General features: G+C 36.5%; 2 protein-coding genes across 2 annotated transcripts in view; both read right to left on the reverse strand.

The window, feature by feature from the left end:
* LOC107720755 (mucin-2-like) overlaps positions 1-5,656 on the reverse strand; it is a 15,708-nt gene extending 10,052 nt beyond the window's left edge. The window contains exons 1-16 of the mRNA XM_016528580.1: positions 5,563-5,656; positions 5,398-5,472; positions 4,456-4,732; positions 4,237-4,351; positions 3,439-3,529; positions 3,156-3,283; positions 2,854-3,073; positions 2,585-2,710; positions 2,255-2,369; positions 1,959-2,097; positions 1,673-1,786; positions 1,464-1,530; positions 1,222-1,359; positions 909-1,073; positions 709-803; positions 499-625 (exon numbers count right to left, since the gene is read on the reverse strand). Coding sequence (XP_016384066.1) covers positions 499-625; positions 709-803; positions 909-1,073; positions 1,222-1,359; positions 1,464-1,530; positions 1,673-1,786; positions 1,959-2,097; positions 2,255-2,369; positions 2,585-2,710; positions 2,854-3,073; positions 3,156-3,283; positions 3,439-3,529; positions 4,237-4,351; positions 4,456-4,732; positions 5,398-5,472; positions 5,563-5,656 — 2,086 coding nt within the window. The remainder of the gene's footprint in view (positions 1-498; positions 626-708; positions 804-908; positions 1,074-1,221; positions 1,360-1,463; positions 1,531-1,672; positions 1,787-1,958; positions 2,098-2,254; positions 2,370-2,584; positions 2,711-2,853; positions 3,074-3,155; positions 3,284-3,438; positions 3,530-4,236; positions 4,352-4,455; positions 4,733-5,397; positions 5,473-5,562) is intronic.
* A 3,738-nt stretch (positions 5,657-9,394) lies between these two features.
* Positions 9,395-15,626, reverse strand: LOC107720756 (intestinal mucin-like protein). Its single transcript, XM_016528581.1, has 16 exons — positions 15,533-15,626; positions 15,375-15,440; positions 13,914-13,983; positions 13,668-13,798; positions 13,549-13,580; positions 13,213-13,360; positions 12,915-13,007; positions 12,674-12,714; positions 12,289-12,402; positions 11,782-11,877; positions 11,571-11,687; positions 10,831-10,929; positions 10,604-10,723; positions 10,408-10,447; positions 10,092-10,209; positions 9,395-9,617 (listed from the first exon to the last, which is right to left on the reverse strand). The coding sequence occupies exons 1-16, from the start codon at positions 15,624-15,626 to the stop codon at positions 9,437-9,439; spliced, it is 1,560 nt and encodes a 519-aa protein (XP_016384067.1). The 3' UTR covers positions 9,395-9,436.
* Between the last annotated feature and the right edge of the window lie 2,042 nt (positions 15,627-17,668).

The following is a 17,668-nucleotide window of genomic DNA, read 5'->3' on the forward strand; positions in this document are numbered from 1 at the left end:
GTGTGCAGTTGCCGTACTGTATTAAAGCTTTAATCTGGATAAAACCGTATATTAAAAGCTAACATAAGCAGTAGCATTTACAACAGCGTATCTAAAAGTATGAGACAACAACAAACAAAAAACATAGGACTACCATTAAAAGCCGTGCTTGCACAGGTTCTGCACGATCCTCTTCAATAATATCCTCTGCTTCTCAGTCGGGCTCAAAATGATAAGCGATATTAACGATGTCGTTGTTTACAATACAACCGGAGCACATGCCGCTGAGGTTTAAGGGCGGGACGTTTAGACGCGCACTAGAGGTGGTTTAGCCAATCACAACACACTGGGCTAGCTAACCAATCAGAGCCCATCGCCTATTTCTCAGCGCCCCTGTTCACAACTACAGCAACAGCTCCGACAATCAAGCCTAGAAAAAACCCAGTGAACGACCCCTTTTAAGCTTAGATGATGCACGTATATCTGTCTAGCAAAAGAATCTGCTTTCGGCCATCTTACCACACACGATTTCTCTCCAGCCTTGGAGGATTATTCCTTTAGCTGCACAGGCCCGGGCATACGAGGAGAACACCGTACACAGACAGTCCTCACTCTTCTCACAGGTACAGCTGGAGTATTTGCATCTCTGAAAGCACATAGACACGTTGTGTCACTGCATGCTGTGGAAAGCAGGTTAACGTTCATTACAATTTGGAAAATTAGTCATACTTTGTAGTAGCTGTCTGGATTGACACTGGCGTGACATTGGGCAAAAAGGCTCTCCTTTTTCTTCATCTGGGAACACCAGTGCTCAGCAAAGTGCTCTAAAGGCATCGTAACATATGGTGTTATAAGTACACGAGCTAACCCATCCTATACAAGTATAACACAAAGTAAATGGTCTGCCATCTATGCAAAAAGTCTCTCACCGCTGTCACTGCTGTAGGAACAGGGGTCGTCCAGTCTCTCAGTACGGTCGGGGCAGTTGGACTGCGCCTTCCAGGCGTTTGCAAAGGAAACCGCTGTACCCTCCACCACTCCCTGAGGGGTCTCCAGATCATCTGACAGCACTTTGTTAAAATTTCCACAAAGTCCTGCGCATATTACATTTTAAATATTATTACACTTTAAATAAAAAGACCCCCAGTGTTCAAGGCTATAAGGCACATCACTGGTCATGTGATGTATTCACTGCTTAATTCAAATTCAAGATTTCATATGTTGTTTTTTGAAAGTTCTCACCACAAGTCTTGCCCTGGAAGCTTTGGTCCACGGTGATGTACGCCTGCATAAGAGGCACCAGCTGTACCTGCACCTGCAGCCCAAATGTGGTCTGAAGCATGATGTGAAACGATGACGGCATGAACACCGTGAAGTCAGCTGAGAGAAAACAGTCGAAGAGGGTGAAAAATGCTTCACAAAAATATCAGCCTTCACAAACAAGCTTCAACACAAGCTTCAAATACAGAGCTCCTCTCTCTTACCTGTCATGTAAGGAAGTGAAACTATTGCATTGTGTTCAACTGTACCGTCAGCTTTAATCACTAGACGCTAATGAAGAAAGACATAGTGTCACTGTATGTACATATGCTGAGTAATTTATTAACTGTTAGAAACGGTGATATTACTTCCATTACAAGCAAGAAAAAAGTCAAATCAATAAGATTTTTTGTGTGCGAAGGAATGTACTCACATGGTTTTTGTCACTGTTAAATATCACTTCTATAGATTTCAAGCAGGTGTCAGTATTAAGGCTAACACAAGGAACAATCTGACCCAGTATGATGAACTTTGACTGCTCAAAGTCCTACAAACACACATGGAGTTTACAGAGTGTAGAATTCATTATTAAGAATTTCATATATTATTTGTAGTGTTAATTAAAATGTCATGACATGAATGAATACAAACAAATTCTAAATTCAAGTGTAAATGTCTTTACTTAATTAAATAAGGTGTAGTTAGCAACTAAAACACACTTTTGAGAGCACATAGTTGCAGTCTCCATGGAAAGTGAATTCATTCCCGTCAAAGGTGGTGAAGTGAGATCCTTCTTCTGCTGCGCACAGGCCAGGGCCGGGAATACTTGTACAGATCCAGTTTCCCTCCTTACATATGCTGAGTTATGCAATACAATTACAAACAGACACCGTAAACAACAAGCTTTAGGACTACAGTTACATTACAATGTAACAATGTGGTGTAGAGCATGTTTTAGTTAATTGGTTAATTAAAGACATGTAAAAGGAGAACAGAGTGAAATGTGTTTTATTACCATTCCTCGTTATGTTTGTGAAGAACCTCTCCTGTGCTGTAGACGCGGTCATGCTTACACTGACACTCTTCCACCGGGATGCAGCCCATGTTTGAGATTTCATCAAATACAGTTCCTAAACAGTACTTTTTTTAGTTTTAAAACTGCGTTTTGAGAAAAACTTTATAATTTTATATATCACATATCATTTTATGAAATGTGTCTTAGTGATTGTACTATAAAATCAACATTTATTCTATATATGGTTCTTAAACAAATCAGCCACATTAAATAAAATTCTGTAAATGATGGCACTAAAATTCAATTAAATATTATGAATTAGGGAATGACCTGGTGGGCAGAAGCAGCCGTCGATGTTGTGTTGCTCACACAGTGTGTTTGTGTCTTTGTGCAAGCATGTGTCCATACAGGGGCAGCCACTTTCAGAATGTACCATATTGTAGGGGCATGCCACAGCTGCATAGGGATTCATAGGAAGACATACAGTCTTTACAATGGCAATTAATGAATAATTCAAAAGAACAAGAAATAAAAGCAAATGAAAAGCTCAAGAGAGAAGAATCATGGGACATCCACCAGAGCTCAGTGGTAGTTATTACCGCAGAAGTCAGCCCTTCTCCAGGTCGGCGGAGTTCCCCCAGAGTGGGAACACTGACGTGAATATTCAGACAAAGTCGCACAGAGCGTGGAGTTGTCAGTATCTTCAGGCTGATACAAGCACATATCATTCATACAGGCCTTGATATACGGCTCAGGGTTCAAAATCTTGATACAGGAGAACCAGTCTGCATCTTTCAAAAGGTCTTCACAATCTGCCCGCTGTAGTGATACAGGTACAGTGTGTTTTTAACCCTTATCCTTAGAGGTCCACCGACCCATACAGATAGCTTTTGCAACTTACATGTTTTTCAGACTGGTCTACTAAATTCTGCTCATCATCTTCTTCAGAGGGATTTTTGCAATCCACCATTGGGTTGGGAACTTTGTGCTTGTTCCCAAACTCAATGTAGCCTACCTCTCGTTCATATCCTAATTCTTTATTGAATAAGATAAGACATGGATTAAACAAAGACACTTGACCTTCTTGGAGATATATGAAATTAGCAATACACAAGTCTTGTCTGTAATTACAAAATTATGATGAAATATGGCAGAAGTCATTCAATTATAGTCAATCAACTCACCTGATTGAATAAACTCATTATAAAGTGGAGCCCCATTGAAATCGCCACACAATCCACATGTGTGATTTGAAAATTTGGAGTCCAACTCCACCTACAACAGCACCACAGGGAAAGACAGCTTTTCAACAACCCCAGCATCATGGCATTAACGGTCAGACTTAATATTATTTTAAGGTTAGGCCTACTGTATAGTTGTATCAGTATTTGCTTCCAGTTCAGTGCACATATTACTGGCCAATATCTACTTACCATTAATCCATCATAAGATACTGTATGAATTATAAATATCTACAGTTCATTTGACTAGTTTACACTAAATTCTGTATTTATAAATGCCGGGTTAACGTTATTCATTTTGGTGTCAGATGACTGATTAGACTAACTGATTTGTACAAAAAAAAATGTTGGGGGCAGTCATGGCCTAATGGATAGAGAGTCGGACTTGTAAACCGAAGGTCGCGGGTTTGAGTCTCAGGTCTGGCTGGGATTGTAGGTGGGGGGAGTGAATATCCAGCGCTCTCTTCCACCCTCAATACCATGACTGAGGTGAGACCCTTGAGCAAGGCACCGAACCCCCAACTGCTCCCCGGGTGCCGCAGCATTGGCTGCCCGTTGTTCCAGGTGTGTGTTCACAGTGTGTGTGTGTGTGTGTGTGTGTGTGTGTGCGTGTTTGTTCACTACTCACTGCTGTGTGTGTGCACTTGGATGGGTTAAATGCAGAGCACAAACCAAACCATACTTGGCCACATGTCCTTTCCTTTCCTTGTATTCTAAAACTGACAGGCAAAAATGACTCACCATGACTGCATCCTCTTTGTTCCACATGACAGTGATGCCCATTTTTGAATGGAGTCTTATGTAAATTGTGTTCTCTTCCACAAGAATCCCTGCGACGTGCACGGGCAGCAATTTACTAAATAAAAGAAAAGATTCAAATGAAAACTAATTTACATCTTTATCTATTTTGTGTTTGCTGTGGGAGGAAGCAAGCAGCACTTCAGTTCCCCTGAATCTTACTTTTCTCCATTGACCATGACCTGGTTTGCGGTGATTTCGACGGTGATGTCATTGATGGTAACCAGGACTCTGCTGATGTTTGGGCCAGTGCTGTGTTCTGTTCTCTTCACGTGAACTGAGAACTGGCAAATGAGGCTTTGGCAGTCAGACACCAGGTTATACTCGCACATGCCTGGGAACTGATAAAAGTCCCCATCGAATGTTTTGAAGTGGAAGTTTCCCCACATGCTACAGATGTTGTTGACATGGTTACTGGCACGAACTGGAACAGAATAGCCTAAAAGAGAATGCAAAGACTTACTCCAGTGTTCACATACTGTATAGTATGTTATGTATTGAGCATGGTTTTGCTTAAACTTTTCTATCCTTTGAGATGTTTTATGAAGTTTATAGAATAATATCCACTCGTGAAAAGAAAAGTTGTTTACTCTTGTTTGTTGGTTTTAGTTTGCTTATTAATTATTTTAGTCTTTACATTACTTCTATTTATGTGACGTGTCTGTCACAATTATCCCAAGCACTTTTTAAAAATAAAATTTTGCCCATGAATTTAATGCGTTAGGTCCACGTTTCTGCCACAGGATAAAAAAAAAAAAGGTAATTGCAACTTTTTATCTCATAATTTAGACTTTTTTTCCTAGAATAAACAATTCACAATTCTGAGAGAAAGTGAGAACTGCGAGATATAAACTGACTTTTGTTCTCATCAATTCATCAGAATTGTGAAATATAAACTTGCAATTGTGATAAAAATGCCTGAATTGTGAGTTGCAATGACCTTTTTCATTCTTTTATCCCATGGCCAAAATAAGCTTCCATACCTTAAACATACATAAAGCACCAGTTTTACTTGAAATCTGTAAATAATTTTGTAACTTCATAGTTTCTTTGTGAATCAATGTGATTGGTACATCTCATAATCCTTAAACACAATATGTTTACCTGATGTTGCTGTTGTTGTTGGCCACATAGTCAAGTCACTAGAATCTCCCATTACTCCATAATCCTCCATAAAGCCTTTACACAGAGAAAGACATATACAGTCATGTTGTGTAGCTAATACTGTGAGCGTTTCTTGCAGTAACTAATCTTTTTTTTTTTTCTAACCTGCTTGTATCAGCTGTTGCCCCACCAGTAGGACGACCCATCTCAGCATCCACATCTGGGACATCCTCACAGCCCCCATGGAGAGAACAACCATCCTCAAGAGCTAATGTGAGCTACCTGCCAAAACTTGTCTTCTTATAGTGAATGCTAGTTTTCTTTGTAAGGATGTAATTTGTGATCAGAAGGAGGAGCCCAGAATATACAGTACCATAGAATTTTAAATAAATGTTTATTGGCCTATAGCTGTTTAAGACTAAACACTTTGTCATGGACAAAACTGCATTTAAACTGACAAAACTCAAACTAAACAAGGATGTGAGTCTTGATGGTGGGGAGACAACTATTTTCTAGAGAAGTTGCACAGTATAATGCAAAGTTAAACTAATATCTATTTAGTTAATGCTTGATGGGCTAGCAGGATAAATTTGCATTTATTGTACATTTAGGCCATTATTTATTATTAAAGCATTATTATTTAATATATTATTTTGTCTATTTTTGCTCCACCTATTTTAATAATTAATCACAAAGACACAGCAAGTAACATACTGAATTAAAATATTTAAGTAGAAATATTGAAATAGTATTTTCTTTTTTTAGTGCACTACAATAATCTGTTTTAAAATTTAGAAAAATCTTTCAAATGCTTTCAAAAGACTCCCCCACTACCCCGTGTACATATAAAAAGGTGCAATACTTCCACTTGCAATAAGTTCTACCAAATGTAAAAAAGTAGCCTGAACAAAGATAGTTTTAGTTTTAGTTAATAGGTTAATTAAATTCACTTAGTAGGAGTCAATTTATTGTATTATGTGAACTGAACATAAACATGTTTATGTTTCTAATAGCTGTTTTGTCGATCATACTTGGATACTCAAGTATTTGTTCAAACTTGTCCAAATGTTGTCCCAACTTTCCAAATTGACTCATCTGAACAAACAATTTTGGGCAAATTGCCAGCATGCATTGCAGCTTAAAAAATGTCATAACTTATTAAAAAATGATCATTGCTTCACAGAACATGTAATGTAGAAAATAGTCAAAGTCTTGCAAAAAATAGTCAAAGCCGGAGTTCCAGAAGACCAAATAAGACTTTATTGGAAGAAACAAAGCCGACATGCCAGCTGACCATCTGAATCTGTCTAAGTCCAGACAATTCTTTATACAATTTTGTTATCAGTCACTGTCCAATGAGCGTATTGACGATTTTTTTGGTGTGTTATTCCTGGTACTTTCTACAATTATTTATTAGTTTCCTTGGCTTAATTTTAATTGTGGATTTTTTTTGTTTTGTTATTTAACCCTCTCTAGATGACCAAAGGTCCCAGAGGCATATACATTCAGGATTTTTTTTTTCAATGAGCTGTCAAGATTTTAAAGAGCTTTGCACATCAGATACACATTATTCATTCTCGCACCATTTCCTTTTGTTCCATCTCTTGTGCTGTATCATGTGCTTCCCTTATACTTTTTATGCATTATCACAGTCACCTAGGCCATGTGGCCTACATAGTCAGCTAGGCCGCAAGGCTTCCAAAATGCATCTGGCTCTCATATATGGCAGAATGTCTTACTCAAACATGCAAAATAACTTCCTCAAATGTTATATATAAGATAAATAAAACATTTCATCATTTACTGGCTTAAAATACACTGCTGTTAGCTGTCATATGGTTAAGAGTTCATATTTTTACTAAATTAACATTTGTTGATCATCACTGTGTTTGAGATGTGTGTTGAGGTATATGCACAGCTCATTGCAACAGCTGGATTTAATATATTTTAGGGTAATATGTTTGTCTGTAGTTTGAAAAGGAAATAATGTCCATGTTATATAGTGGGGTTTGTAACAACAGCTCCTTGCATTGCTAAATGCTAACAATCTTTAGTTGTCTTGACAAGAAATTTTAGATTCAATAGACTGCCTATTACACATTAGATAAACAAACACATGAAGTATTTAAGCTGTCAGTTATTAGTTGAGTTAACTCAACAAATTGATAGTAATAGGTTGCCTTTTTCAGACTTTAGAAATCCTGTTTGGTTTTTTTCCACTTTAAGACAGGATCAAACCCATACACCATAGAGTCATTCCGTGGTTGTTAGACTTCCATCGAAAGTCAATATTCAAATATATTTCCTATAGAGTACAATATGAGATAACTGGAACAACCAGCTGATCCACTGTTGCTTATTTATGCCATCTAAAATCCACACCCTGTTTCATGCCTAATATTTCTTGCTTCTTTTGCATTACGCGCAAAGAAAGAATACGTAAGAGATGTCTTATTAGAATAATCTGAAGGATCATGTGACACTGAACACTGGAATAATGGCTACTGAAAATTCAGTTTTGCATCAAAGAAATAAATTACATTCTAAAATATGCTTTTTCAATTGCACTTAAAAATCCCATCCTGTAATTCCATCTGTAATAATTCTGTAGTTATATATATATTATAATTATACTGTTGACCCTACCTCTACCGCTTAAATCTAACCATACCACCAAACCTGCCCCTAACCTCAATAGCTGCAAAAGTGTTCAGTAATTCAACATGAAGACAATAGGCACACAATTAAAATGGAAATCTTACGTTTTATCTTAAGTAGAGAATGAACACTCTAAATTACTTCCAGCTCACAATTTGTGAGTACTTGTAAGGCATTTGGTGCTTGGTTTTATTTTAAGTGCACGCAAGTTGGTACTTTTCTGGGTATTCGAATTTTTTCTTTTAAATCAAATCCAGAAGATTGCAATTGATGCTCTGTATTATGCTTTATTGATTATAATTCATTTAATTGGAAGGAAAAGTACAATATTATATTGTAACACATATACCTTTGTCTTTTGTGCAAATGCTACACGAAATGAGGGACCAAACAGACCAATCCTACTCATGAGTCAGGTGTATTAAATATAATTACCAAGCACATACAAATTCAATATGACACACAATTGTGAGTTCAACAGTTAGGACCAGAGCATAAAACCAGTCCAGTATCCCAAAACAGAGCCCCTAGCTTGTAGTCACTTAGACCCATATACTTTGCTCAGTCTTTGTGGTAGAGGGTATAAAGTGAGAGCACAATCTTTGTTGAAACATGAAGTGTAAAAAAAACAGTACTTGAATGACCAGATGATTCCCCAGCAAAGATCAACTAGCAAAGAGATATTTGAAGTCCAGCGTTGCTTTTAAGCAGTCAGCTCTCCTAGTTCCAGGCTTCTCAGATGTTTAAGCCACCAAATAATCCATATAGGCTCAGAACACAAACCCTCTGTAGACAAACATTTAAACAAACCATAACCATGTGCTACAAACACTTATTGTTAACAAAACAAAATACCATAAACAATTACTTACGGATGAGCTTAGAACTATAAAGTTCCTCATACAGGGTACAAAGTCTCAAACCACCATGAGGTAAGCTTCTCCAAAGAAGATAGAGAATTAACTTCCTGCCATTACTCCTTCTTTGCTACCTTAAATAGGTAAATTCATGCATTACTTTACCAGAGCGCCCCCTAATGCTCAGGTGAGTAGGGACAATAGTGCTCAAAGAGGATTTCTGGTACATAAGTAACAGGAAAACTGTTACAATATCATGCATTACCAAACTTTGTAAAGAATGAAAGAAATGGCCAGAATCCCCTTTGAGAGAAAACTAAACAGATTATGCTCAGAGTTAACCATATCCATAGATTAAACCACAAAGAAAAAATAAATGGTGCAATATTTGCTTAAGTAATTTTAGCTATTAATAAACTACAGTAATCAGCTTAAATCATTTTGGTTATATTTTTTAAAATGTTTTTTTTTTAATATGACATTTAATTATGTTTAAATCAGCAGTAGTCTTTTATATTAGTCTTTTAGCCAGAGGTCTTCTGGTCTACACACTCAGTAGAAGTGCATTTGCAGCTCTTTATGTGCACGTAGTCACGAACAATCTCACTGTTGTCGGCACACTTCAGCGTCACATTTTGATGGTCGACGTTCTCCTCCTTGCAACAGGAACAGCTGTGTATCATAGCCTTTGTGTTCATTGAATACCTGTGCAGGTTTCCAAGCAAACATCAGTCAGATGAGTGTAGAATAGTTGGATATGCTATCCTAATATACCCAAAAAGGTTTGGATGCCTAAGGCACACTTAAAAATATATTCATTTTATTGGAGAGATGACAAAATATCAAACCAAAATGGTTATTGCTAACCAATGATGTTTAGAGATTTTCCCAGAGCTAAGTTCACTTTCCTGAGCCGTTTTTGTTTGGAGACCTTTCAGCAGCATGTTTGAAGTCAGTTCCCCCCACTTTTCATTGGCATATTTCTATGTGGTTTCGCAGTACTGTTTTAAAGCATTATTTCTTTTTGTTGTGGGAACTGTTAGATATGTTAGATAAACTAATCTAACATAACATTAACATACAGTGGCATAAAAAGTAGCACGTTTCCTTTAAAGTTTCCTAACATTTCCTAAAGTTATTGACTATGTTTGTGATCAATAGGTGTGCTCATATTCTCACATTGATTTGGTGTCACAGTGGCCAGTGCAGGATGTAACTTCTACATCCTCGATGGAAGTGCAATTATCAACACGCAGACGGGTGACGTTCTTCTCAAGAACACAGTTCCTGGACTTACCTGACACAATAGAGGCAGGTAAGCTTGTGACTGACTCTCAAGAGCAAAACACGCACTGCATTTTAAGTAGTGCCTATTATATTATAACAATTTAACATTTGTTAAATGATCTACATAAACAATACAGGTGAATGAACCCATTTAAAAAAATAATAATTTTAAATTGTGTCCGGATGTTTTGTATAAAGAATAGCTTACAGATCTGGCAACATCCATCTGAGTCAAATTGTAATGTTCCCTGTAAAAACGCAAATAATAGAAAAGAAAACATTTACACATTTCTCAACATATGGTCATGTCTCTCAAAACATTTACCCAATTTTCCAAAACATTTTGCACATTTTTATACTAAAAGTACATATTTAAATAGTGAAAAACTATCATTTTTACTTACAGGCTCACAGTCCTCTGGATTAAATTCAGGGCATTTTTTAATGCTCTCCATCATCACAAATGTGCCATTCACTTCACGGCAGGTAGCAGTCGTACATCTGAACTTGTAAACCTCTTGGTCCTAAACAAAAAGACAGACAGACTATATGAGGACTGAAGAATAGAGCAGATTCGTTGTCTAGTGAACTCAAAGATTGAAGAAAAGCTTAAGAATATTTTCAAAAATACCTTGAGAAAATGTCTGGTGTTGTCTGGAGCATCATAAATACAGACTCTTTGTTTACATGATCCACAGCACTCTCCTTTTTGTTTCAGATATTCAAACCCCTTGAAGTGCAAAAACAAGTTTGAATAATTCACTAATTTTGACAGACTCTAAAAAGAACCAAGGTCGAACTCACAAGAATAATTCAAATTCTTGAAAAGAACGCTCTTTGAAATCATCGTAAATAAGTTCTTAAAGTTAAGATAACCTCCAATTTGTCTTAAATCCACAAAGGTAAGATGTGTAATGCATGTATTGCATAGTTTCAAATGTTAAGCATTATCACATAACGCTAGCTGCCTATAATACATATTATTACTATAATAAAATGTACTATTGTATAGCAAGTAAATACTCCTGTGACAGATTAGATTGTTCGATTTTACACTGTTGTCACAAATTTGGAATTCTTTTTTTTATTTGCATTTGTGCCCATTTTAGTCGCAGTCTGGAGCCCTATGAGAGGCTGCACAGAGAGTACAGCTAAATGTGACAAGATTGAAAGTGGCATCAGTGTCAACTAAATCAGTAAGGAGAATCAGGATGAACGTCATTGGTCAGTGAGCCACAGTGTCACTGGTAAACAAGAACACATCATCACTACTATAAAATCATCATCATAATACTTCAGAAAGCAACAGCCATACGAAATACAAAGAAAACAAGTATGTTGTGTGGAGTTTAAGCTAGTGATTCTACTCACACGACCACAGGCAAGTGACGAGGACGAGCATTCTGGTTTTGTCTTCTCAACCACTAATGAGCCATCAACTTTACGACAGGTAACGTTTTCACATTTGTCACCGAGGGCTTCTCCAACCTAACAAAAGACAGATTTCACAAGGACTGAATAACAGAGCAGATTCTTTCTTTGGTAAACTGATAGAAGAAATGAATAATGTTTTCGAATATACCTGGAGATGATATGTTTTGTTGTCTGCTATGTAATTACACATGTTTGGTACACACATTCCACAGCACTCTCCTTCTTGTTTCACATGTTCAAAGCCCTTGAGGTGCAAAAACGAGTTTACCGTATTAATAATCAATTTTCTGCATTTTCCACTAAGATTATTACTCTACCTTGAGGAAGGGGTTGAGGAAAGAGCAAGAAGTGATAAACAGTGATTCTCAATCTTGTTTCTAAGGACCAGGAAATGGGTGTGTGAAATAAAGAAGACATCCAAAACCAGGATTGTGAACCAATTGTGTAAGAGAAGGTGAGCAGAGAGGACAGAGATGACAGGTGTGTGAAGAGGTAGGCCTACAGGACATTCTCTAAATGAGATGGTATTAACAACAGTCTCTCCTTGAGAGAGGCTATGCAGACAGTATAGCGAAATGTGTGATGTACAGTGACTTGTTTATATATGGTTGGACTTTATAATATAAAGCTTCCAAACTAAAACTTTAATTATTACCGGAGGGCAAGATGGAAAGACTTTAGTACCACATTTCACATCATGCAGTTGAGTCGTTCTATTCATTTCACAGTAACATTCCTCACAAGGATCCACAGGGATTTGAACTCCAGGCTAGAGAGAAAAAACAAGTTAGGAATGTGAACCCAACAAGCCAACCCCTCATGACTTTTTTTTCAATGACCAAAAAATTAAAAATAAATATAATAAAAGGCCAAAGCTCTTCAAATGCAGACAAACGTGGTAGAACTGACAAATTAAAAATTACAACACAGGAAAATATGGCATTACATTTAACAGTGGTGTTTGCCTTAGTGTCCTTTTAAAATTCCAGGCTTTTCCTATCATATGTAATTAGAGTAAACAAATGAACCTAGCATCTCACCTTGTATTCAGTGTTATTGTACACACAGACTTCTTTGCGCACTGGTCAGAAAAATAAATAATATTAGAAACTGCTTACTAATTTAATTCAGTAAATGCAGTTTTTACTTGTTATTTTAATAAAAAAAATATAAAATATCCATTGAATTTGATTTATAAGTTTGTAACAGCAATGATATGTGAACTATTACTCATGCTACTGGTCTAAATGAAGACGAAGGAGAAATATATCTGAGACTTACCACAGGGTGGACAGCAACTATTATTGGTCATAGTTGCTGCTAATTCAAATCCCACATCACATTTCTTTTGAAAACACAGCTCGAGATCACACACTAAATGGGTAGAGATAAAACAGCAAAAAAGGTGGATCATCATCAAACTAGATTATTTTTGTTATCAAGCTGTCTAAATGCCTTGCAAGTGGTTGTCTGGTTCAAATTATTTATCTTCTTTATTATGACGTACTATGTCAGAAGTACTTACAAGTTTTATACATTCAATCATAATTACTTAAAAACTTTTTTCATTTTGACTAACCACAGGTTGGACAGCAGCTTTTAATTGTTGATTTGTAATCATGGCCACATGGTTTTATGGTAGGACACATAATAGGTTCTTTCACAATACCAAAGCTCTCATTGGAGCAGTGGTATTTGGTACAGTTAAAGGTCCATGTTTGCCCAGGCTACAAAAGAAGAAGATCATTAGTGAAAGTTAGTAAATGCTAGTTAGTTTTGGTCATGAACACAAGTCTGCATGTTCAATCCTATGATGGAGTAGGACCCTATTTACTTAACAAAGAAGTTACTAAAACCACAATCCTACATTTCATGTTGCTTTTGAAGGAAAATGTCATTCAGAATAGAGACATACCAATCTAGGTAATCCATCAGGGCCAATGCAATCTACAATGAGGGATTGATACAAAATCAACAAAAGAATGTCATCAGAGCATTTATCTAACAAAGAGTAAATGAAGTAACATTTCTTACCGCAGTTAGGTGTACATTTATCTATCGTTGAACTAACTAGATATGTGTTGTCAGGACAGAAACAACCTTCCATGAATGTTTTTTGACAATTTTTGCCTTGGCAATTGTTCTCCACAAACTCATCATTGTATCTGGTATTTAAATGCAATAGAAGACTGTTACATAGCGTAATATCTGGAGCATTCAGTATTACATTTACTCCACACAAAGATGATGTTATGTCATGACTAGAGATTAGACCATTACCTTGTACTGCAGGTTTTTTCTGTTTTAGGTCCACATGCCTTGTACACTTTGTGACTTGGGCACTTGTATTCTGTTATGGAAACCAACAATGAATGTGTGCAACGTGCAACTGTATTAGGTATGTCTACCATGTCAACATAATGACTTGCCACAGCTGAGGAGTATTAAAGTGAAATATTAAAATGATATGATGCCTTAAAAAAATACTGAAATTCTCTGCTATAAAGTACTGCAATGGTGGGCTAATTCTGCTGGCTTACCACATAAATGTTAATGAGTTCTGCTGACCCCGCCCCTCTCTTCCTAGCTGCTCTCTGAGGGACTGTTTACTTTAGCCGCATTCATAGTGAAACTTGCTAATTAGCACATTATTAGGAAAGGCGATTTGCAAAGATTCGTTAAAAAAACCTTACACTCACTTCTTCAGTAGGTGAAGCTGGATCACGAATGATTCGTGCGAACATAGACGCATTTATGTAGATCGGGGGCGCATTCCCTTCAAAAACAAATGTAATCCACTGCGAGTTCAGCGGCTCAGATGTCGGGAGTAAATGACGACTGCTATGCAGTCTTAAGTGAATAAAAATAAACTCACACTTCTCCGTCCATGATGATGTCATTGTTGGTGAGTTCAATGACTGTCCCCTGCAGATTTATTATGATTTTGCTGAAAATGATTGAGCCATTTACAGTCTCTCTTTGCATTTGGATGTTAAAATCAGATGTTCTGCTGTGACACATCACCGCCAGAATGTGGTTGCATGTGTCTGGCACTTGAAAGAAATGACCATCGAAGGTCTTGAAGTGGAAATTTCCCCATGTGCTGCAGATCGTGGACTGATGATCAGGATTTGGTTCTGCTAAACCAAGAGAGAGAATAGATATTAATAATATATCCGTATCTAGCACTGAAAAAGCAGTTTGAATTATGAAAAAAAAGCTATGACTTCATACCTCTAGTTACCATCACAGTTTTCATGCTGGGAGGGAACACTTAAAAAGAAGACGAGGAAGAGTTGAATCATGTTTTTAAGACAAAATGAAGGCATTTATTGTACAAGACAATGTGTAGGTCCATTAAAATATTTATTTAAAAAAAATTGAGATGTCAAGATATGTGTTAATTATTATTATTTTTAAAATAATTATAACATTTTAATTACTTTAATCAATCCAATTAGTACTGGGGCTAAATGTTTAATTATGTTAGGTGCAATTAACAAAGTAAACCAAATTAATGTGGACTAAACATGTAGTTTACTGACTTTTAAATAATATTTGTGTAATGGTGCCTTTTAAACTTTTATTATTAGTCTAATAAATACACACGTTCCCCTAAATTTATCCAAGAAATGAATGTGCTACTTTCCCCAGCACTACAATCAATAAAAAAGTCATTACATTGACTCCCCTAATTAATACCTGTAAGTTACACACAACACATAAAAAGGAAATATTTACCAGCTGCTGTTGTCATGAAGTCCACTACAGAATCTGTTATGCCTTTCATTTGATTTCCCATATAGTCTATAAACATAAAAAACAGAGATACACATTTACAATCATTTTTAGTATTGCGAGATGAGAACAGAACTGATCTAATTTTTTAGTCAGCTAACCTGCTTGTACCGACTGCAGCCCCATCAGTAGGACGACCCATCTCAGCATGCACATCTGGGACATCCTCACAGCCCCCATGGAGAGAACAACCATCCTCAAGAGCTAATGGGAGCTACCTGTCAGCACTTGATCTTTTATAGTGAATATTAGATTTCTTTGGAAGAATGTAATTAGAGATCACAAGGTGGAACCTATTATGCATTACCATGGGATTCTATCTTTTAATCAAGGAAATGTTTAATGTCCTATAGCTGTGTTTGAGTTTAAGCAATGCTTATGCAAACCTTGGTGGGGAGAAATACTATTTGTGTTATCATTTCAAATGAAACATACAGTAGTTGCGCAGTATGAAGCACAGTAAACTATTCAATAAATATCTACCTTTTCAGTAACTGTCCCTGGTTCTGGGTTAGCAAGGTATTTGCATTTACTGTAAAGAGACCCTGTTATGCATTAAGACTATATTTCTATGTCTATATTTCACTCTACAAATGAAAATAATTTCATACAAAGCCAAAGCATGATCAACCGTTGCATGTTGCAGAACAACACACAGAGTGGCATGCTGTCTGGAATGCCACAAACACTGACAAGCGCATTTATATAAAACGTGAAATGTTCCAGTATTGCTGGACTTTTGAAATGCTGGTCAGCCAATCAATGTTGTATTACCGTAAATCGAGTCAGCATGCACTGGCCTTCAATGGTACATGTACACATACTTTTCCATTGGCCTGCGCATAAAAATACATAACTTGCTGCCTTTATAATTCCTGTTTTGTGTGCCATTTTAAACATAGGATCAAATCAATTAACTTTAGGATTAAATCTGATCAAATTTGCGATTTATAAATGAGATCCTAGGCTTCATTTCTCCTACTGCACCACATCGTCACCCCATAGTTGATAGACCACTTGATAGACTTCCACCGAAAGTCAATATTTAAATATATAAGATATTTCTGATTGAATGCAATATCATGTAAGATGAATAATCAGCTGATCCACTGCTGCTTTTCTAATGCTTTCTGTTTAATTATTTACTCTCATGTTAAATCCATATATACTGTGTCATACCTAATGTTCCTTGTTTCTGTTGCATTGCATGCGAAAAAATGTCTGGCAAAGAACTTACACTGTTAGACTTTGCTGTAATTTAACAGTTACGTACCGCAAAAAAGCCCAGTAAACTACCATATATGTGTTTTACGGTTAACTACTGTAATATGCACTGCATCATGGGTATTTTTATGCCATTTACAGTAATTTACTGTATATGGGAATCTGCGGTATTTACTGTTTGCTCAAAAGCAGTAGTGCTACTGTAAATTGTTCTGCTGATGAAAAACATGAATCTGCATTCTCAATTTAATGTCTGGGTAAGCACAAGTGTGGTTGGTGAAATATATTTTTAAAATGATTAAAAAATAAAATATATAAACTTTGCTTACACCCCACAAAATTTACATTTTATTCGCGCGCAAAGCCCGCGCAATAACCTGGCAGAGGTTAAATAAACTGAGGCTTGTGTCGGGTGGGCGCATAACGGACTTCCCCTCTGAGTGAACCGCCAGACGTCAGCTGCGAGTTTTCCTGTGGTAAGTAGCCTACTTTTCACTTACTTTTAAAACGTAAACCATTACCAATATCAATGACATTTAAAAATATGAAAAAAGTAACGTTAAATATAAAATCTAATTATAGGCTATTACTAGAACAGTCTGAGGGAAATGTTCGTTTTCCTCAAAAACTGCGGCTTTCATGAAACTCATTAAATTGTCCTGCAACTGACTGACTGTCTTTTCCAGTACAGATGTCTAGTATTTACACGAACAATGATTTTTCGACTTTTTAACTGCTAGTTATGGTATATTTTACTCGTCAGTTAAATGAATACCATTAAATGTGTGACGTCATTTTAAATAGCACGAGCGCTCTCTCTCTCTCTCTCTCTCTCTCTTGCGTGCGCGTTCTCTCTCGCGCTCTCTAAATAAATAAATAAAAAATTTACGCCAGTGCAGAGAAAAAATATATATATTCAAGTAAAATTATAATCAATTAATTCAAGAAAGAAAATGCATTCTTTATTATGGCTTCTTGTTTGTTAATAGAAGCAAGGTCTCATCAAAGTCAGT

This window comes from Sinocyclocheilus rhinocerous, unplaced genomic scaffold (assembly GCF_001515625.1).
Source record: "Sinocyclocheilus rhinocerous isolate Xijiao unplaced genomic scaffold, SAMN03320098_v1.1 scaffold1022, whole genome shotgun sequence".
NCBI lineage: Eukaryota > Metazoa > Chordata > Actinopteri > Cypriniformes > Cyprinidae > Sinocyclocheilus > Sinocyclocheilus rhinocerous.